We start from the raw sequence: 22,764 nt of genomic DNA on the forward strand, positions 1-22,764 counted from the left end.
TTAGTAACACCCCTCATGCTCAGAGTCCCCATGCTTGGCTTGAATGTGTAGCAATCCCCACTTTTGAGTGACTAAGTTCTTGAATTACTTAAATTGCTCATTTTCACAGCCCTACCAGTTTACCAATTTTGAATGCAATGTAATTGTAATAGGGAAATATTGGGCGAAAACATTGTCCCTTGAACATATCTTGAATTGATATCAGTTCAATAACCCTGACACTGGAGGAATTATTCATTGATGAAAAGCCAGTCAATAAAACAGCAATCACGTCGAGCCGTTAGTTTGTCCAAGTAAATAAGGGCATCCGTTTTGGGCAGCAGTGGGTTAGGTCAGACGCATACTAATGATCTTGTCATAGACACACAAGCAGCTTCTGTTTTATTTCTGAGCGACACATGACCAAAAGCACAAATGTTGGCAGCTCAAAAACAAATGGTGTAAGCATCACAAGTCAAGGCAAGAAAAATATGTTGACGTGATCAGATTGTCTCAGCTCATAAGCAAAACACAGCTGGCCGACATGTTGTCATATTCACAGTTAGACCTCTGTACGCTGTATTGCCATCACAGAAACAAGTTGTCGGTGTAGCACATAAAGCAATATAAACAATAGCCTCCCCCCGTCCCAGTCCCCCCCCGTCCCTGATTGTCCACAATACTCTCATGCCCCATATTGAGTGATACGTGTTTGCAACACGTTGAGAAACATGAACATTGGAGTTGTTTGATGCTCTATGGTTGACCGACCAGTGGTTTGGTGCTCTTCAGCAGTTCAGCGGCTGACAGTCTCTCCCCAGAGTTGGGTTTGTTGCTCCTCCGCCTCTGCAGAAAAGCCATGAAGTTGTCATTTTTGGAGCTTGACTTCTGGATAACCCCCTGGATGCCTTTAATGGGGGATCCGTAACCTTGTCTGCTGTCAGCTGTTTCTTTGCGACCCAGGAGTTTCTTCTTGGACCTTAAAAAAGGGAGACCGAAAGTAGCCAATTTAATACACTTGTGAAGAAGATTTTTTTTTTTTTTAAACAACCATAAGTTGAAAATAATTCTGACAACATATTTCTTTGTGAAGTGTGGTAATGTTTGGTTATTTGTTGGATGGAATTATGTAACTCATTTAGTGTGCATGAAAGCGAACAGGGCCCATCTCTGTATCTCTTTTACTTACGTAATACGGGTAGTTTGTTTTGTGTGTCTATCACAATTCTATTTTGGGGAACAGTAAGTCCCATTACCTGTGTATGATGGTGAATAGGTCCTCAGTAGTTGACTGTGAGTTGTGCTCCAACTCTTCCTCCTCCTGCTCCCCAAGGCACAGTGTTCTCATCTGGGGCATTGCCCTCCTCCCTTCACAGTTCTCATCGAGGAAGAACCCTGTTGGAAAAATATAACACAGTATCATTTCCATTACTTCGTGCAAGAACTAACTCTTAGTTTAAGAACTAACTCATGCCATCTACATATTATTTGTACATATTGATTCGATAGTAACAACATACTATAAAGATGGTTACAGATGATGGTTACAGATAGCATGGAGAGTTCAAAACAGTGCGAATGAGTTTTTCTTATAAAATGAAGAATACCATCTCTTATACTGTGATGGTTGAGATCTTGTCCAGTATAGTCTTTGTCTTGGTATGCATTGGCAGGAGACTGGTATGCACTGGCCGGAGACTGGTATGCACTGGCAGGAGACTGGTATGCACTGGCCGGAGACTGGTATGCACTGGCAGGAGACTGGTATGCACTGGCAGGAGACTGGTATGCACTGGCTGGAGACTGGTATGCACTGGCTGGAGACTGGTATGCACTGGCTGGAGACTGGTAAGCACTGGCTGGAGACTGGTAAGCACTAGCAGGAGACTGGTAATCACTAGCAGGAGACTGGTATGCAGTGGCAGGAGACTGGTAAGCACCACTGGGCCCAGACCAGACATGGCTCCTATTACTCTTTTGTCCCAGTGAGCTGATGGAGGACATGAAGAGGACGTCCGGTTTCTTTGCGACTGGAGGGGGAACCAACTTCTTCTTCCTATCCAGTTCAGCTAGGAGAAATGAGGTCCTTCTCACATCCCTGGTCTCTGAATGGCAGGAGGTGGGTGGTGGGTGTGGGTCAATCACATCATACTGTTGCCTGTCTACAGCTTGCTGCCTCTCAACCATAACCCCATCACTGGCAACACGAGGAAGCTGATGCGACCTTTTAGGTTTTGGTCTCCTTTCCACCATATACATGTCCCCCTGGCTCTCTCTTGGTGAGGCTGGAACGGTCTCTGAGAAATGAGTAGAGACTGAGGAAGACTTTGCCAAATGTATCGGTGGACATTTGTGTGCAGGTGGCTTAGCAGCAACAGGTGGTTTAGCTTTAGGACTGTGGTGGACCAGTGGGCAGCAATCCAACTCCTGTTCCTGTTCCAGCTCCTCCTCCCTGATGACTTCAGGTGAGCCCTCCAGGCCTTTGTCAGAGTCTGAGCTGCTGACAGAACGCAAACGCACATTGCTGAGCTCCTCCTGGGTCACCACAGGCATCACCATCATGCTGGAGCTCAGCCTCTGTCTGGGTCTGGTGGTGCCAGACGACTCAGAGGACTCTGAGTGGCGCCGGGTGGCTTTGGGTTTGACCGCCGCCGGGTCTGGGAGAGGGACGACCCCTGGCAACTCCAGGGATAGCCGCAGCCTGCTGGTCCTGGCTCTGGGGGAGGTGGGCGAGGTGGAGGACTTGGGGCGCATCCTGCAGCCCAAGGGGGAGGGTCCTGTGATGGCAGATGTGAGGACAGGAGGGGGACGAGTCTCACACTGAGAGCTGGACTGGCCACTGGAGGGAGAGACTGAGGCAAGTTGTTGGAAGGGGGACTGCTTACAAGTTAGAGACTGTGGGCGTTGCAAGGGGGGAAGGGGTCTGACTGATTCTGACCTGCTGGAGGATTTTCTTCCCTCATTTACAGTAATACCCATAGCAGGACCTGAGCTTGACATGAGACAGCAGGGCTCAATAGACCTTACTTCACGTAGCTGCCCATTGTCGTTGACTGGTGGCCCAACCCGGGCCTGTACAGGCTGAGCAGGGGACTGCTCCAGGCCCAGCGCCTCCTCTGTCCTCGGTGTGGAGATGAGGATGAGGTCAGGCAGGAAGGAGTCATGGGGGTCAGGGTCCCTGTCGATATAAAGGCTCTTAGTCCTGTTGTTTCTGAGCTTGGTGGCAGATTCTCTCCGGAGGGACACGCTACGGGTTGGCGGCGCCGGCCTCCTCTTGGTCTTCCTCAGGATGATGCTGCGGGACCGCGACCGTGAACCACCGTGATCAGGGGAGACGTCTGGGCTCAACTGGGAGGCGTCGCCTCTGCTAGTGTCCTCTGAGCCGTTGTCAGGGCATAGGTGGACGTAGCTGTCACATCTGCGTCTGGGTGGGACTGGGTGTGAGGCAGTGGCTGCGGAGAAGGAGCGTCCGCGAAACACAGGGTTGTATGCTGGCAGGACCGTCTCCTCATTTTGAATGGGGATGACTATATTACACTCCTTTTCACCTTTTCTACTGGCAGTGTTGGCAGTGGCAGAGAACCCAGAGGATGTTGAGGCGTGGGGGCCAATCTGCTGGGACTGCGAGGTCACAGGGGCTTCTGAAGGGTGACATATGTTTGCAGCATATTGGCACGGGGACTTTACCACGTCAGGGCAAGCGGACGTCGCGGTTGGTCGACATGATGGGGCGTCCCAGTTGGGGGTGAAGGTGGAGCCTTTGGGCCCCTTCCAGGGTTGACTGGTACACATCAGGGCCCTGTGCTCCATGGCATCAGAGACAGGCCTGAGAGACCGGGCAGATCACAGGCTGATTGGCTGAGCAGAGATGGATCCTTGGTGAGATGGCTCCTCTTTAGAGAACAGGGTTTCACTATTCATTCAACTGGATGAGAAGAGAGAAGAAACAAGTTGTGTGAGTGCGAGCATAGTGGGGTGTTCATCTTGGTCTCAGAAATAAAACCAATATATGCTATTCTGCCTTTTGTTCATTTCCCTTTTGAATTAAGACGTAGTCCATTGAGTACAAGGATACTGTATATAGAGAGATAGTGAGAGTAGGAGAGGGGCGAGAGAGAGCTGTGGCTGGGAAGAAGGAAGGACGTCAGAAAATGTCTGCTTATCTTGGTCTTGTGCTTGATAAAGAAAGAGTGGGTGTTTGCCATGGCAACTGCTACCTGTTCATCCATCGTCGGAGCACAAAAACTCTCCCAGATGAGATCTATACTGCGTGACGTCTGGTTTCTCACCATTTACAGTGCATTGGATGAACAAGATATGCAAAAGCTAATGCCAACAAAAAAAAGTCTGGTTTCTCACCATTTACACTGCATTGGATGAACAAGATATGCAAAAGCTAATGCCCAAAAAAAAAAGCCATCGCCATTAATAAAAGGGAAAGACTGTGTTAAAAAACGTACATTTTGATTGAGGTCGATTGACAAGCTCTATTACGAAGACCTCCCAGGTATATATTGAACAGGAATAAAGAGATGGTAGGAGCAGTGCAGTAATAGTTTCAAGGCTAGTATGATGACTGTTGCTTTGAGATCTACCCATTCAACAATGGAGTACTTGATAACACGTCTCAGCACAGTCAGAGAGAGTGCGGATGAAGTTAGCTAATGAAGATGGTCAATGCTGTTTCATGGGGGAAAGGGTCGTCTGTTATTGTTGGAGGGTGCACCTTCTTTTGGGACAACTAGTAGGGTAAAGACTGTTGTGTACAGCTGCTCTTGGAATCCCCCCTCTTTCATTGCTGGACTCAACCTTAATTCCTTTCAGTCCAAAATCCCTTTTTCCTTCCATTTTCATTTCCTCTCTATCACCTGCTTTCTACCTTGACAACTCTCTGAACAATATACTGTTTAGGAAAAACAAGATTTAACAGTTTCTCTCTTGTAAATGCTAAGTGGGTTATGATGGATTCAAGAGAATGTTTTTGCATGGGTCAGTTGCCATTGGGTAAATCCATTTGAATTGATTCACTTATTCACAGCACCCCTTTTGATTTGAATGAAACCTTCCGTACATATTTGCCCATTGTAGAAGTGCTCAGAAAGTGACTTTTTGGACCTGAATGCCAAAACATTCAGGAGATAAAGGTGATTCAATTTGACACATTTTGCATACCCTACCATACCATGAGACATCCATGTCTTCATCCAGGCTGTATCATAACCGGCAGGGATTGTGAGTCCTATAGGGGGGCGCACAATTGGCCCAGCGTCGTCCAGGTTTGGCTGGGGTAGGCCGTCATTGTAAATAAGAATTTGTTCTTAACTGACTTGCCTAGTTAAATAAAGGTAAAAGAAAAAAAGAAAACTCATCACTGGAAAAGATGAACGATTGAGATTTATATAATTGAAAAGATTACAAACAGGGTTGTCATACTATTTTATCATTTTTGCCTTTTAATGTCAACTATTTAAAAACATGTTAACTCTTAATTTTTTTCCTTCATATTCACATATGCTTAGACCATATTTTACATCATCTGAGGTATTTGTGATGTGCCCGCCATCGGTTGAATACAGGGTGGGTGTCTTGAATACAGGGTGGGTGTCATGTTTTGACTGATAATGGGAATACAATTGAAATGTATACTTTCAAATGGTACCACAAAGATGGTTGAAGGTCCACACATCAGAGAATGTTGATTTGAATGGGAATATCTGTTGTTTTCAGTTATGCTGTCAATCCAGCATAGGAAACCTATTGAAACATACAAATATAGATAACAGAATAAACATGACCATTTAAGTTGACATTCGACGGTGGGTGGACCGGCGGTCATCTTTGTGGTAGTAATTAGAAGTTACAATTTAATTTACATTTCAATGGTGTACCAGCTAAATTAAGGTGGTCTGAAGGGATAGGTCCATTCTATGAATTCTATATCTATGATTGAAATGACAGCCACACTGTTCTCAAGAGCATGTTGTGTCTCAACCGATGGCTGACGCCACACAAAAACCTCATATGATGTGAAATGGGGTCTAAGATACAACATATGCAAACATGAAGATTTATTTGTATTTTTTTTTAGGTTTATGTGTTTTTAGATCACTGACATTAAAGGTTTCAAAATGATAATTTCATTTTTTTCCCCCAATATATAATAAAAGAGTTTGGCAGCACTGTTTGTAAGCTTTTAATCCAATGACTCCAACCAACCATTACTCTGACATGCAGATGAATGAAAGTCAGAAAAATGAAAAACCGGGGTCTTGGGACTGATAGGGTTAAATTGTATCAATCTCAACCGTTTATCTTTTCCAGGGATGAAGACATGGATGTCTCATTGTATGGTGGGGTATACAAAATGGGTCAACTTTGAGCACCTTTATCTCCTGGATGTTTTGGCATTCAGGTTCAAAAAGTCTCTTTCTGACCACTTCTTCCATGGGCAAGAGGTGTGATGTCAAAAAGTGATTGAATTCAAATGGAATTACCCCATTTAGATATACTGGGGATAGGATCAGTCCCATTACCTTTCCTCTAACTAAACAGATAGATAGATATAAACACAGCTTGCAAACATTTGAAAGATTTGAATGAGTTACAGTTCAGATAAGGCATCAGTCAGGGCAGGAGTGCTGCCGTGCATGGGGCTGGGAGGGCATAGGCCCACCCACTTGGCAGCCAGGCCCACCCACTGGGGAGCCAGTCACAGCCAATCAGAATGAGTTTTTCCCCACAAAAAGTCTTTATTACAGACAGAAATACTCCTCAGTAATTGATTGGACATGATTTGGAAAGGCACACACATGTCTACATAAGGTCCAACAGTTGACAGTGCATGTCAGAGCAAAAACCAAGCCATCAGGTCGAAGGAATTGTCCGTAGAGCTCTGAGACAGGATTGTGTCGAGGCAGAGATCTGGGGGGTACCAAAAAATGTCTGCAGCAGTGAAGGTCCCCAAGAATACAGTGGCCTTATCATTCTTAAATGGAAGAAGTTTGGAACTACCAAGACTTCCTAGAGCTGGCCGACCAGCCAAACTGAGCAAACAGGGGAGAAGGGCCTTGGTCAGGGAGGTGACCAAGAAACCGATGGTCACTCTGACAGAGCTCCAGAGTTCCTCTGTGGAGATGGTAGAACATTCCAGAAGAACAACCATCTCTGCAGCACTCCACCAATCAGGCCTTTATGTTTGAGTGGCCAGACGGAAGCCACTCCTCTGTAAAAGGCACATGACAGCCTGCTTGGAGTTTGCCAGAAGGTACCTAAAGGACTCTGACCATGAGAAACAAGATGCTCTGGTCTGATAAAACCAAGATTGAACTCTTTGGCCTGAATGTCTGGAAGAAACCAGGCACCGCTCATTACCTGGCCAATACCATCCCTACGGTGAAGCATGGTGGTGGCAGCATCATGCTGTGTGGATGTTTTTCAGCTGCAGGGACTGGGAGACTAGTCAGGATCGAGGGAAAGATGAATGGAGCAAAGTACAGAGAGATTTTTGATGAAAACCTGCTCCAGAACGCTCAGGACCTCAGACCGGGGAGAAGGTTCACCTTCCAACAGGACAAGGACCCTAGGCACACAGCCAAGACAACACAGGAGTGGTTTCGGGACAAGTTTCTGAATGTCCTTGAGTGGCCCAGCCAGAGCCTGCACTTGAATCCGATTGAACAACTCTGGAGAGACCTGAAAATAGCTGTGCAGCGACGCTCCCCATCCAACCTGACAGAGCTTGAGATGTTCTGCAGAGGAGAATGGGAGAAACTCCCCAAATACAGGTGTGCCAAGCTTTTAGCATCATACCCAAGAAGACTCAAGGCTGTAATCGCTACCAAAGGTGCTTCAGAAAAGTACTGAGTGAAGGGCCTGAATACTTATGTAAATGTGATATTTAAGTTTTTTATGTGTAATAAATTTGCTAATATTTCTAAAAACCTGTCTTTTTGCAAAAGTGAAGGGGTCTGAATACTTTCCGTGTGTGTGTGTGTGCGTGCGTGCGTGCGTGCGTGCGTGCGTGCGTGCGTGCGTGCGTGCGTGCGTGCGTGCGTGCGTGCGTGCGTACGTACAGTACCAGTCAAAGTTTGGACACACCTACTCATTCCAAGGTTTTTATTTTTACTATTTTCTCCATTGTAGAATAATAGTGAAGACAAAACTATGAAATAACACATATAATATCATGTAGTAACCAAAAAAGTGTTAAACAAATCAAAAAATATTTTATATTTCAGATTCTTCAAAGTAGCCACCCATTGCCTTGATGACAGCTTTGCACACTCTTGGCATTCTCTCAACCAGCTTCATGTGGTAGTCACCTGGAATGCATTTCAATTAACAGGTGTACCTTGTTAAATGTTAATTTGTGGAATTTCTTTCCATCTTAATGCGTTTTAGCCAATCAGTTGTGTTGTGACAAGGTAGGGGTGGTATACAGAAGATAGCCTATTTGGTAAAAGATCAAGTCCATATTATGGCAGGAACAGCTCAAATAAGCAAATAGAAACGACAGTCCATCATTACTTTAAGACATGAAGGTCAGTCAATTCGGAAAATGTCAACTTTAAAAGTTTCTTCAAGTGCAGTCGCAAAAACCCTCAAGCACCGTGATGAAACTGGCTCTCATGAGGACCACCACAGGAAAGGAAGACCCAGAGTTACCTCTGCTGCAGAGGATAAGTTAATTCGAGTTACCAGCCTCAGAAATTGCAGCCCAAATAAATGCTTTACTGAATTCAAGTAACAGACACATCTCAACATCAACTGTTCAGAGGCGACTGTGTGAATCAGGCCTTCATGGTCCAATTGCTGCAAAGAAACCACTACTAAAGGACACCAATAGGAAGAAGAAACTTGCTTGGGCCAAGAAACATGATCAATGGACATTAGACCGGTGGAATTCTGTCCTTTGGTCTGATGAGTCCAAATTTGAGATTTTTAGTTCCAACCGCCGTGTCTTTTTGAGGTGAACGGATGATCTCAGCATGTGTGGTTCCCACCATGAAGCATGGAGGAGGAGGTGTGATGGTGTGGGGGTGCTTTGCTGTTGACACTGTCAGTGATTTATTTAGAATTCAAGGCACACTTAACCAGCATGGCTACCACAGCATTCTGCAGTGATACGCCATCCCATCTGGTTTGCGCTTAGTGGGACTATCATTTGTTTTTCAACAGGACTATGACACAAAACACACCTCCAGGCTATGTAAGGGCTATTTGACCAAGAAGGAGAGTGATGGAGTGCTGCATAAGATGACCTGGCCTCCACAATCACACGACCCCAACCCAATTGAGGTGGTTTGGAAAGAGTTGGACTGCAAGGTGAAAGAAAAGCAGCCAACAAGTGCTCAGCATATGTGGGGACTCCTTCAAGACTGTTGGAAAAGCATTCCAAGTGAAGCTGGTTGAGATAATACCAAGAGTGTGCAAAGCTGTCATCAAGGCAACGGGTGACTACTTTGAAGAATCTCAAATTTAGAATATGTTTTGATTTAGTTAACACTTTTTGTTGGTTACTACATGATTCCATATGTGTTATTTCATAGTGTTGATGTCTTCACTATTTTTCTACAATGTAGAAAATAGTACAAATTAAGAAAAACCCTTGAATGAGTAGGTGTGTACAAACTTTTGACTGGTACTGTATATATAAACATATACACATACATACATACATGTACACACACAAAAGCCTGTAAACACACACATGCATGCACACATTCATGCACACATGTTTGCACATGCAGATGCACACACTCACACGTGCATACATGCACCCACATATGCATGCACATTGCACACGCACACACAACCTCTCACAACACACACGCACACACACGCACACACACACACACACACACACACACACACACACACACACACACACACACACACGCAATAACAACAACGCTTAAAATAGAGGGCTTGCTGACATAATCATGTCCATGTTTTACCTTTCCAGATAGATGAGAGCGAGATGGAGATAGCGAGGGAGACGTGTACACACTGTAGATAGACAGAGACCCTCGACTTCCTTGAATAAATACATACTAATTTGAACAATAAACATGCCATTATTTGACATAAACCACACAGCTCTGTCTGCATGTCTACATACATGAAGTCAAAATGAGCCTATGACCGAATGAACGGACAGCAGTGGCATACTGTCATCTCGACCTTCCTGTAAAACAGAGCCTGATTAACGTGCCCATAAACCCCTCCAAACCCCTGTGTTGTCCCCCTCCTACCTTACAGCTTGCTTCAGGAGATAGAGCTGTGGCTTCCGATGCCGCACTCCTACATCCACTCTACAGTCTGCACCTATGGCCCAATGCATTCACGTGCTGTTGCCATGACAATTGGAAGTGGGCTGCTGCTTGCTCTGAGTTCGTCGGATGCTGAGAGAGGGAGAGGGAGTGGTAGAAAGACAGACAGGGGAGAACAGAGGATGGACATCAAAATTGTTTTCTGATGGTGTGTGGAGCACATTTGCCTCTAAGGGACAAGAAGGGTATTGAACAGTTTCAAAGAGGCTGGGACATCAAAATAGTTCTGTGGACTCAAGACAGCTGCAGCGTGACAAGAATTGACATACAGACTTAACATGACTTGATATTCCTGGTATGCCTTGGTTGGTTTACACTGAGGAGTATAGATAAAGTAGGTCCGTTTCTACTTCACAACCATGCAATGTACAGTGCTGTATTTGCAAGTCATTCCCAGCTGTTTTGCTAAGTTGACTTTGCCAGATGGAAATGTTCAACTCCAACAAATGTTGATGTAAATAAAAGCATGAAAGCTTGAGACACTTGAACGTCAACTTACAATCACCTCAGTTTTTTTTTTTTTTTTTTTATCTCAATGGGTGTGTCCAGAAGTTCATGTCATGAGTGGCTGCTCGCTCAGGAACATCCCTTCAGATGCTGTAGAAAGATAAACCCTGTTTATGTTCGTATCAGGGTTTAATAACAATCAACAAGTGTCATGCCGTACAGTCAAATTCAACTAAATTACTGATGCATGATGTAGCAAGTGTTGACAGTAACAACTGAGGCGAAAGATGACAGAGATGAGAAAGATTAATATCTTTCTAAGTTTGCTAAGTCAAACGACACCGCTGGTTCTGCTCACACTGCCCTACCCTGTGCTTTGACCTCTTTCTCCCCTCTCTCTCCAGATGAAATCTCGCGTCTTGTGACGGCCGGCCGCCCAACAACCTGCCCGCTTGACCCTATCCCCTCCTCTCTTCTCCAGACCATTTCCGGAGACCTTCTCCCTTACCTCACCTCGCTCATCAACTCATCCTTGACAGCTGGCTACGTCCCTTCCGTCTTCAAGAGAGCGAGAGTTGCACCCCTTCTGAAAAAACCTACACTCGATCCCTCCGATGTCAACAACTACAGACCAGTATCCCTTCTTTCTTTTCTCTCCAAAACTCTTGAACGTGCCGTCCTTGGCCAGCTCTCCTGCTATCTCTCTCAGAATGACCTTCTTGATCCAAATCAGTCAGGTTTCAAGACTAGTCATTCAACTGAGACTGCTCTTCTCTGTGTCACGGAGGCGCTCCGCACTGCTAAAGCTAACTCTCTCTCCTCTGCTCTCATCCTTCTAGACCTATCGGCTGCCTTTGATACTGTGAACCATCAGATCCTCCTCTCCACCCTCTCCGAGCTGGGCATCTCCGGCGCGGCCCACGCTTGGATTGCGTCCTACCTGACAGGTCGCTCCTACCAGGTGGCGTGGCGAGAATCTGTCTCCGCACCACGTGCTCTCACCACTGGTGTCCCCCAGGGCTCTGTTCTAGGCCCTCTCCTATTCTCGCTATACACCAAGTCACTTGGCTCTGTCATATCCTCACATGGTCTCTCCTATCATTGCTATGCAGACGACACACAATTAATCTTCTCCTTTCCCCCCTCTGATAACCAGGTGGTGAATCGCATCTCTGCATGTCTGGCAGACATATCAGTGTGGATGACGGATCACCACCTCAAGCTGAACCTCGGCAAGACGGAGCTGCTCTTCCTCCCGGGGAAGGACTGCCCGTTCCATGATCTCGCCATCACGGTTGACAACTCCATTGTGTCCTCCTCCCAGAGTGCTAAGAACCTTGGCGTGATCCTGGACAACACCCTGTCGTTCTCAACTAACATCAAGGCGGTGACCCGTTCCTGTAGGTTCATGCTCTACAACATTCGCAGAGTACGACCCTGCCTCACGCAGGAAGCGGCGCAGGTCCTAATCCAGGCACTTGTCATCTCCCGTCTGGATTACTGCAACTCGCTGTTGGCTGGGCTCCCTGCCTGTGCCATTAAACCCCTACAACTCATCCAGAACGCCGCAGCCCGTCTGGTGTTCAACTTTCCCAAGTTCTCTCACGTCACCCCGCTCCTCCGCTCTCTCCACTGGCTTCCAGTTGAAGCTCGCATCCGCTACAAGACCATGGTGCTTGCCTACGGAGCTGTGAGGGGAACGGCACCTCCGTACCTTCAGGCTCTGATCAGGCCCTACACCCAAACAAGGGCACTGCGTTCATCCACCTCTGGCCTGCTCGCCTCCCTACCTCTGAGGAAGTACAGTTCCCGCTCAGCCCAGTCAAAACTGTTCGCTGCTCTGGCACCCCAATGGTGGAACAAACTCCCTCACGACGCCAGGTCAGCGGAGTCAATCACCACCTTCCGGAGACACCTGAAACCCCACCTCTTTAAGGAATACCTAGGATAGGATAAAGTAATCCTTCTAACCCCCCCCCTTAAAAGAGTTAGATGCACTATTGTAAAGTGGTTGTTCCACTGGATATCATAAGGTGAATGCACCAATTTGTAAGTCGCTCTGGATAAGAGCGTCTGCTAAATGACTTAAATGTAAATGTAAATTAACTGGGTCCGATCTCTTCGGCTAATGACAGTCTACCCTTTTTGTACTAATGGCGAGAGAGCTGTTGACCAACGTTTCACAACTTCTGGGAAACGTCCTCTGCACATACGTTTTCCTGCTAACTGAACAGTTCAACACATACATTGTAGTCTGACGACTCACACAAAATGATTCAGCTGATCTTTCGTTTTTTCATTGCGAAGAAGAGACTAACGTCCATGGGCGGGGTGTAACGTTTGGCCGGAGCTTGGAGTCTGGGTAGCCAGGCAAAGACTATTCTGTGATACACATGTGAATAGAGCATTTGGAGGCCTTCATGACCTTGGTGGGAATGCTGGGTTTATGACTATGCTAATCATAGCAAGAAAAGTAGACCCATTACAATACAACAGACAATTCATGCACTCAAACCTTACCGAGATTTGCTGTGCCAATTGTTTCTTGATCAGAGTCAATGTGAATCCTTGAAATGAAAAGGCTGGGTATTATTCAAGCAAGCTTTGCTTCTTTCCCAAGAGTAAACTTAGATGGTGCATGAACATTCAATTTCTTCCTTTTTAATACCATGCCGACATGACCTACTAAATTGTATTTCAGTGCACTGAATCTTTATTCATTTGCCGCATTACATTAAGAAAAGTAAAAGTAGCAAAGGAATCATTGTACTTTTGAAATACTTGAACTTGCTACTGGTCATCTTCATGCCATGAGCCTTAGCTGATCATAAAGAGCTCAAAACTGAGAGTTTATTGAATGGCCATCAATTCACCATTCCATACTGACGTTATCAATTGAAACCTGCAACCCTGGTAGAACAAGCCTTTATAATATAGAAACCAAATCACGTACCTTTTTACATGCAGGAAAGGAGCTCACGATCAGCATCCTCAAGCTGCTGAATGAGATGGTGAGTTGTCTCTCTAGACCTGGCTGTAAACCCCCACTCTTGTCACATATGTCCCAATATGACCCAATGTTCCTCAAATGTAACTTCTAAATCAGCCCCTCCCTTAGAACACAGGAAGTGGCTGTGTACCAGGCGTTGTGACAGGAAACCAGAGCAGGGGAGTGATTAGGGCTGGGGCTCAATGATCAGGGTCAAGGGTTCAGTGGAAGGTGAGAAGCATCGAATGTACACCACACCCCTTGCTTCCTTACAGGCAGACATCATGCTCACACACCCTCCTGGGGATTGCTGAAGTTGATTGGGCGTCTTACAGTGATGATGGGGATATATGGATGGTGTAAAACATTACTGGTTATCAATTTTCCCTCAAAAAAATGTAGTGTGTTTACTGTGAACACTGAGGCTGTACCCGCTTTAAGTTACAGCTTTAACAGTGGCCAAGTAGACTACTGTGGCTATTTGATCATAATGTAGGCCTACCAGAGTCTCCTACCGTCAAAAAAAACGGAGGATATGCATCCCATAACATTTTAACATGGAAATAGCTGTTCTATCATTCAGCCTACAGTAGCAGCCAATGTGTGGGGCTCAATGCCTACATTCCATGAGACTTTTGAAAATAAATATGCAGGGCTTGACATGAACCTGCTTATCCACTTGTTCTTCAGACAAGGAGGTGTCTGAAAATGTTGTGTTTGATGCAAGAAACCACTTTACAAAAAAAAGAATCAGACAAATTATGCTATGCTCTGCCTATTGGCTACTTAGCTATTCAAGACAATCTCAAAATACAACGCTTCCCCTTTAAGACATCAAATAAAGCTCTTCACCTGACTTGCTTTTCAAAGATGGATAGAAATGCACACATTCTGTGCTCTTGTAGGAAACAACCACTCCCCCATTGTTGACTAGAAATTAGCTATAACTGGGCTAATAACTCACTAACTAGCTAAGAATATAAACAAAATGTGCACGTGGCTGCATGCAGCTCTCACTTTGATCTCAAAACAAGCGCATCTACTCGTGACCGCTGTAGCCTAAACACAGTCCAGTTCAAAGTGAATGGCACAGATCCATACAGTATATGGCAATGGCTATTTGCATGTAGGCCTACTGCAGGTCTGATTGGTTGTGGCGCACCTGCCTGTGTAGAGTACAGGCCTGTCAACGTAATAGAATCCTACTCCAATGTGCTCTGTCTACAAGACAATCTCTTTCACAATTAGTTTTGCATAGTTTGTTTTGTTTCAGTATATTGCATTGAAAGTGGCAAATATTGGGTTGATTCGATCACAATTCCCAATGTAAGGGGGAAATGTCTATTGTGTTAACTAAAGGGGAAAACTGTAGAAAGTCGATTGCAGTTCAATCTCGTGCTACTCTGCACTGGCTCATATTTCTTCTGTTGAGGCAGTCTTGGTGAGCTGCTTGACCACGCACGCGTGCACCTTAGAGAGAACACTGCTGGTGATAGTTAATTGGTCTTCATAATACAAGTACCAATAAAAATACTTTGCCAAGTCAAAGCTCAGTTTAGGGTCAATTTGTTTTTGACAGTCCTTTTCAACCAGCTAACGAGTTACTCTGTAATCGCCAGTGTTGAGGTCAAACTTTTCCACGTCAAAAGATTTCAGCTGCCTTACGATTCCCTATTTTGACAGCTATTTCATTTCAGTTCCATGTTGAGGCTGAAGCTTGACAGTGGTTTCACTCAATTATAGCTGACTAAATCAAATCAAATACATTTTTATTTGTCACATGCGCCGAATACAACAGGTGTAGACCTTAAAGTGAAATGCTTACTTACAATCCCTTAACCGACAATGCAGTTTTAAGAAAATCCCCCCCAAAAAGTAAGAGAAATTAGCTAGCAAATAATTAAAGAGCAGCAGTAAATAACAATAGTGGGGAGCGGCGCTATACATACAGGGGTACCGGTACAGAGTCAATGGGTCAATGTGCGGGGGCACCGTTGTCGAGGTAATTGAAGTAATCATGTACATGTAGGTACAGTTATTAAAGTGGCTATGCATAAATAATAACAGAGAGTAGCAGCAGCGTGGGGGGGGCAATGCAAATAGTCTGGGTAGCCATTTGATTAGCTGTTCAGGAGTCTTATGGCTTGGGGTAGAAGTTGTTTAGAAGCCTCTTGGACATAGACTTGGCACTCCGGTACCGCTTGCCGTGAGGTAGCAGAGAGAACAGTCTATGACTAGGTTGGCTGGAGTTTGACAATTTTTAGGGCCTTCCTCTGACACCGCCTGGTATAGATGTACTGGATGGCAGGAAGCTTGGCCCCGGTGATGTACTGGGCCGTACGCACTACCCTCTGTAGCGCCTTGTGGTCGAAGGCCGAGCAGCTGCCATACCAGTAATGATGCAGTGATGCAGTGATGCAACCCGTCAGGATGCTCTCAATGGAGCAGGTATAAAACTTTTTGAAGATCTGTGGACCCATGCCAAATCTTTTCAGTCTCCTGAGGGGGAATAGGTTTTGTCGTGCCCTCTTCACGACTGTATTGGTGTGCTTGGACCATGTTAGTTTGTTGGTGATGTGGACAGCCCCGTCGATGAGAATGGGTACATGCTCAGTCCTATTTTTCCTGTGGTCCACAATCATCTCCTTTGTCTTGATCACGTTGAGGGAGAGGTTGTTGTCCTTGCACCACACGGTCAGGTCTCTGACCTCCTCCCTGAGGGGCCCTCGTGTTGAGGTTCAGCGTGGCGGATGTGTTGTTCCCTACCCTTACCACCTGGGGGGCGGCCCGTCAGGAAGTCCAGGATCCAGTTGCAGAAGGAGGTGTTTAGTTCCAGGGTCCTTAGCTTAGTGATGAGCTTTGAGGGCACTATGGTGTTGAACGCTGAGCTGTAGTCAATGAATAGCATTCTCACATAGGTGTTCCTTCTGTCCAGGTGGGAAAAGGCAGTGTGGAGTGCAATAAAGATTATGTGGATCTGTTGGTGCGGTATGCAAATTGGAGTGGGTCTAGAGTTTCTGTGATAATGGTATTTATGTGAGCCATGACCAGCCTTTCAAAGCATTTCATGGCTACAGACGTGAGTGCTACGGGTCGGTGGTCATTTAAGCAGGTTACCTTAGTGTTCTTGAAACATGTTGGTATTACAGACTCAGACAGGGAGAGGTTGAAAATGTCAGTGAAGACTCTTGCCAGTTGGTCAGCGCGTGCTCGCAGTACACGTGCTAGTAATCCATCTGGCCCAGCGGCCTTGTGAATGTTGACCTGTTTAAAGGTCTTACTCACATCGGCTGCGGAGAGCGTGATCACACAGTCGTCCGGAACAGCTGATGCTCTCATGCATGTTTCAGTGTTACTTGCCTCAAAGCGAGCATAGAAGTTATTTAGCTCGTCTGGTAGGCTCTTGTCACTGGGCAGCTCTCGGCTGTGCTTTCCTTTGTAGTCTGTAATAGTTTGCAAGCCCTGCCACATCCGAATAGCGTCGGAGCCGGTGTAGTATGATTCAATCTTAGTCCTGTATTGATGCTTTGCCTGTTTGATGGTTCGTCGGAGGGCATAGCGGGATTTCTTATAAGCTTCCAGGTTAGAGTCCCGCTCCTTGAAAGTGGCAGCTCTACCCTTTAGCTCAGTGCGAATGTTACCTGTAATCCATGGCTTCTGGTTGGGGTATGTACATACAGTCACTGTGGGGACGACGTCCTCAATGCACTTATTGATAAAGCCAGTGACTGATGTGGTGTGCCATCGGATGAATCCCGGAACATGTTCCAGTCTGTACTAGCAAAACAGTCCTGTAGTTTAGCATCTGCATCATCTGACCACTTTTTATTGACCGAGTCACTGGTGCTTCCTGCTTTAATTTTTGTGTGTAAGCAGGAATCAGGAGGATAGAGTTATGGTCACATTTGCCAAATGGACAACTCCATGGTGAAGGAAGTTTCATTTTGTCAGCTAACTAAATTATAGACATAGCGAAATCTGGATGTTTCTTTGGCAAGCAGAGCCTTTAAAGTAATATACTGCCACCTACAGGTTCCAGGTTTACAAACAGTTGTCTACCCATACTGGTATGCTAATGTCAGAGCAGGGGGATGCTCTGAATAACACATCGGTAAAGAATGGAGAGGGAGCACTTGACGTCATTTGGAGAATAATCCACAGGACCAATAGGATTGAAACAAGCAAGAGTCAATGCCAGCGAATTGCCAACATCACTAGCAGTGTGTCACCCACGTCTTAACGTCCTCCTGTGAGAAATCGATTTACAAAAGATTTGTTACAATAACGGCAAAAGACAAGAGGGGTGAGACGGCGCCAGCAGTTACTGGTGATAGTCTCCACCTGGGCGCTCCACGTCTCCATCTTCCCTGTTAAGGAATGCGCCTGGGTAGACCTCAACAAGCCATCGCAACATCACTTGACTGACTGATAGTGACACGCATGGATGCTCTGGTTAGTGGTCAGTTTATATATCTACATATTATGTGATGTTCAGGTTTAGACTACAGAGAAATTATAGACTAGAGAACCACTTTCTCACAGAAATGTCTTCGTATGTTTTTTGACCTTAGCAGGCCTTTATAATCAGGCGAGGGGGTACAATAGCCTACATGTGTGGATTAATAATATTGACGACAAGCCCAAAGTGAAACAACCCATATCTAATTTTTGGGCATCCTATTACTAATCGAAATGACAAAGATCTCAAATTAGATCAAAGACAACCCATTAATTTCCATGTTTATCCTTTCATTCAAGTTCTGCTTAAACAGCCAATGTGTGATGTCAATACTCCATACAGAGGGGCTCTCGTTTCAATTTAACTCTTTGCTCTAAATGTTGAGTCAACGGAGGGAATCATAAGTAGTAAAATGTGGAGTTTTAGCAATGCATTCACTTCGCAATTTGCCGTGCGGCAGTCTAATGAGTCACATGTTTTATTTGGAAATATGTAAAATACACTCTTGAACGCAAATGTCTTTACACTGTACATTTCCTCCGGTGGTCACTCTGAAATTGTCTCTATCTCGCGCCCCCTCCCCTTCTCTGTCTTTCTCAGTGATGATTCACTCTCTGCCGCAGCAATGAGTAACCAATTCAAAAACACCTCTTCCTCAACCTGGGATGTTCAAGAAGGAGGGAATTCCACACCACCTCCATCATTCCAGTTCGAGCTGGAACCGGTGGTCATAAGCGTCAACCCCTGGGATATAGTCCTGTGTGTCACGGGAACCCTAATGTCCTGCGAAAATGCAATTGTCCTTGCCTTAATTATTTACACGCCCACCCTGAAAGCGCCCATGTTTGTGTTGATAGGGAGCTTGGCTTTTGCGGACCTATTGGCGGGGCTAGGTTTGATAGTGAATTTCACCATCACCTACATTTTTGACACGGGATTCGTGACGCTGCTATCAGCTGGACTGCTCATCACTGCTTTTTCGGCCTCCGTTCTCAATATCCTGGCAATCACGGTGGATAGATACCTCTCCCTTTACAACGCACTAACTTACCACACGGAACGAACGGTGATTTTTACCATCGTCACACTGGTGCTCATTTGGGTGACTAGCATCACTCTGGGCGCGCTACCGATCATGGGTTGGAACTGCCTTAAAGATGAGACGACGTGCAGCATTTGCGCCCCCATTGATAAAAGTCACGCCGCTGCGCTGGCGGTGACTTTTCTTTTTGTATTTGCACTTATTTTGCAACTATACCTCCAGATTTGCAAGATTGCGTTTCGGCACGCGCAGCAAATCGCCGTGCAGCAGAAGTTCATGACTACCTCCCACTCCTCCTCCCCCACCACTAAAGGGGTATCCACCCTCTCCATTATCCTTGGCACCTTTGCATTGTGCTGGATCCCTTTCGCCATGTACTCTCTGGTGGCTGACATCGGATATCCCCCTATCTATACCTACGTCACCGCTCTGCCGGCCATTTGTCACTCTATGATAAACCCCGTCATTTATGCTTTCAGAAATCCTGACATACAGAAATCTATGAGAATCGCTTGTTGTTGTGGATGTGTGTCTTCCAACTTTTCTCTGCGACCAAGGACACCAAGTGATGTCTAGGCAAACGTTTGAACGTTATAGCCTGTCAAGTAGTTACAAGCACATCACAATCTGACTGACTATGCCGAAAAGTTTTGTAAGTGTTTTTTGCGTGTGTGTGTATGTGTGTGTGTGTGCATTTCGTTTGTATTGAATAACTGTCCTCTTGTTGTATCTTTTACTGATGATAGAATTGGGATAGGCCCCTCTGTTCTCGAAATATAGTCGTTCATTCTCTCTAAAAGTGTATTGTGCCAGAGCTACTTGCACAGTATTGATGCACCTTTAATGTGGAGGTAGTAGCCTTCACTGTATAGTAAAGGCCTCATATTACACCCTTTATATTATAATAGATGCGTTTATAAGTGTACCCCACTGGACACAGACGTCAATTCAGCTCAAGTCAATTTTATTCCGCGTTGGTTCAACGTTGATTCAACTAGTGTGCGCCCATTGGGACATGCCTTGTGCAGTTACTCGGTGTTGCTCATAAAGCATGCAGAGTAGCCTAGCCCCCGGACTCAATAGGCAAATACCTGTTCTGTGTCAGCACAATAGGGGGAAGGAAACAAACTAATTCTGAAGTCCCCGTATTGATTCAATTCATTTGGGAATAATGTTTTATCAAAGGTTGTTGAATGTTCATCCGAATGATGCTGAGACGTGGTAGGCTACTGACTTACTGCGTCTCTGCACCTTCAACACGATGTTGAAACTGTCCCCTCAGTCTGTAAAATGTTGGGGCAAGTGAAAGTGAGCTGATTTTGTGATTAGCTAACCTTTTATTGCGAGGGAGAAAGGCTGGAATGAGTGGACAGCTCAATTCAGCGCCGGCCTTTTCAGCACCATGGACAGTGAAAGGTGAGCTATCACCCACTCAATAACGCACGCGTATGCCTGGTTATGCGAGCTCTGTGGCGTAATCTGCCATAAATAATACAGCAGCAGCAGAGAATAACCCTCACTCGTGTGCATATTGAATTCAAGACAAAAACAGCAACATAGTGTCAGCCAAAGTTTTCCAAATGAACGCGCCCAGACAGTATCACATATTCCCAGTATGACAGGGCCCTCTAAATGTTTAAAGTGGTAAACTCCTTACATTCGCCACGCACAACACTACTTGCTTATCATTACAATAGCCCACGTGCAATATCTGTACGCCCAAAGCCTACACATCCTCGGTAGACATAACACATCGACATCTGATTGCGGACAGACGTCATAATGTATTGCTTTATTGGTTATAACGTTGCTCGTGTTTTCACAGCGAATCAATATTTGTCACACCTAGATTAGTCTGTAGGGTAGTTGTACATAACAGGTGCAGTGCATCTACATTATGCAAACGATACAGTTTTGTTCCGCTGTTATGTCACTCGTTCCAAAAGTCGGTAAACACCAATTTTCTACGGAATGTCTTAATTGTTTTGCCTTACTATGTCTCACTGGCAATAATGTATAACTTGTGTATAGTGATAAACTGAATGACATGTATATGTTGGTTCTCAATAGAAAGTGATCAATATTCTGAACAAATAGCCATTTGCCAGTTTATGACTGTATGGTACAGTATCAGCAGCTCTATGACGTCAATAATGTATGGTGTACAGCGCTTGAATGATAATGCAACGTCTGTTGTTTGAGATGTGTGTGGAGACCCCTTAGGCTCATCTACTGCCTATTCTCTAGTGGTGCAGCCAAAGAGCTGCAATAAGCAATCCACAATCATTGGAACCCCCTATTTTTTCAGTCAACATTGGTGGGAACTCTGCAACCAGTGTCATCACTATTGAATTGAAGTCGGTGTTGTGTGTGCCGCCAAGCTTTGCTTGTGTTAGTACTGTATGGAATGCTTGTGTCCGATTCAGATGATTCACTGTCGCTCATTCACCACAGTCAGCATGATTGATTCAGCTATTTAGTTCTCACAGGGGTTAGAAGTCCATAAGGTCTTATCGTATTGATATAAAGCTATATTTTTATATATTTATTGAAAAAAAAATGTATGTAGTTTGTTTATCTATTTTTTTTTTAATCATAAATTATTCATTTTGTCTTTAGGAAAAAACGTATATGTGTCTCGTTCAATGTATTCAAGGAATTAATGTTTTCCAAAACGACGCCAAACGATTGCAACACTACTGTCAAATTCGTTTGCTTTCTCAAGATCCTGGACTACTCGTTGTGTTGCATTGGGGACTTCTGTTCAAAACACTGCACCATATTGTCCCCAAGACAGGGTTTTAGTCGAGGTTTTCGTAACAAAGGCAATCAACCAAATCTGTAGCACCTAGATATCCAACTAGGTGTCTGTGGGAAAGGTCAATAAATGTTTGTTTACCGCTCGTCTGTTTTGGGTCACTCAGTTGGGTCCTGGCTTGATGCACTCTGGGACAGATGGAGGCACAGTGACCGCTGCCGTGTGTGATGCGACTGCCTTTGAAGACAAACAGGATCTAACAACAGCTATCTGTGTCTGTCTGGTGTGGGAAAAGTCCATTGAACTCAGAAAGAGACACAGGGAGTAAATTCCAAAACACTGTACCACTGGAAGATTCTGGAATTTTGGAAAGAACTACACCTCCAAAACATACAACAGAAGAGCTCTCTATGGATTAGTGGAATTGTGCGAAACATGAGATATTCATACTCACAAGGTCCTTATTAATTGTATTTGTACAGTACCACATCTAGTGGGGATTTACCTGTACTTATAAAATACCATCCTTAGAGTGTGGCTATTATAGCTGGGCAATAAATACTGTGTTCTCCCTGGGCTCAGAATGAGCTGTTCCCTCCCATGTTGTGGATCTTATGAGTTCATTTGTCCCTATGCCCTTCCTGCCGTCACAGATGGCCAGATGGCCCGACGTGGTGGGTGGTGGTCACACTGTACACGCAAAAAAAAATAACGACGTACAAATGTCTCTCGGAACTAGTGCATAAATTGGTTGTTCAC

The 22,764-nt window shown here is 45.2% G+C and overlaps 2 protein-coding genes across 6 annotated transcripts; one reads left to right on the plus strand and one right to left on the minus strand.

Annotated features, from left to right (window-relative positions):
• Positions 1–360: 360 nt before the first annotated feature.
• Positions 361–13,861, minus strand: LOC139536905 (NHS-like protein 2). Of its 5 annotated transcripts, none has more exons than XM_071337619.1 (7): positions 13,711–13,833; positions 10,810–10,907; positions 10,233–10,382; positions 9,936–9,987; positions 1,587–3,904; positions 1,236–1,374; positions 361–958 (listed from the first exon to the last, which is right to left on the minus strand). In XM_071337619.1, exons 5-7 carry the CDS (start codon positions 3,787–3,789, stop codon positions 736–738), a joined length of 2,565 nt encoding a protein of 854 aa, XP_071193720.1. In that variant the 5' UTR covers positions 3,790–3,904; positions 9,936–9,987; positions 10,233–10,382; positions 10,810–10,907; positions 13,711–13,833; the 3' UTR covers positions 361–735. The 5 variants fall into 5 exon arrangements, with proteins under 5 accessions (XP_071193720.1, XP_071193717.1, XP_071193716.1 ...); XM_071337616.1 differs by lacking the exon at positions 9,936–9,987 and adding an exon at positions 13,278–13,324 and having other exon boundaries at positions 13,711–13,799; XM_071337615.1 differs by lacking the exon at positions 9,936–9,987.
• A 4,010-nt stretch (positions 13,862–17,871) lies between these two features.
• On the plus strand, positions 17,872–22,603 carry LOC139536907 (G-protein coupled receptor 12-like). Its single transcript, XM_071337623.1, has 2 exons — positions 17,872–18,198; positions 18,806–22,603. Exons 1-2 carry the CDS (start codon positions 18,191–18,193, stop codon positions 19,821–19,823), a joined length of 1,026 nt encoding a protein of 341 aa, XP_071193724.1. The 5' UTR covers positions 17,872–18,190; the 3' UTR covers positions 19,824–22,603.
• The last annotated feature ends 161 nt before the right edge of the window (positions 22,604–22,764 follow it).

This window comes from Salvelinus alpinus, chromosome 13 (genome assembly GCF_045679555.1).
Source record: "Salvelinus alpinus chromosome 13, SLU_Salpinus.1, whole genome shotgun sequence".
Classification (NCBI taxonomy): domain Eukaryota; kingdom Metazoa; phylum Chordata; class Actinopteri; order Salmoniformes; family Salmonidae; genus Salvelinus; species Salvelinus alpinus.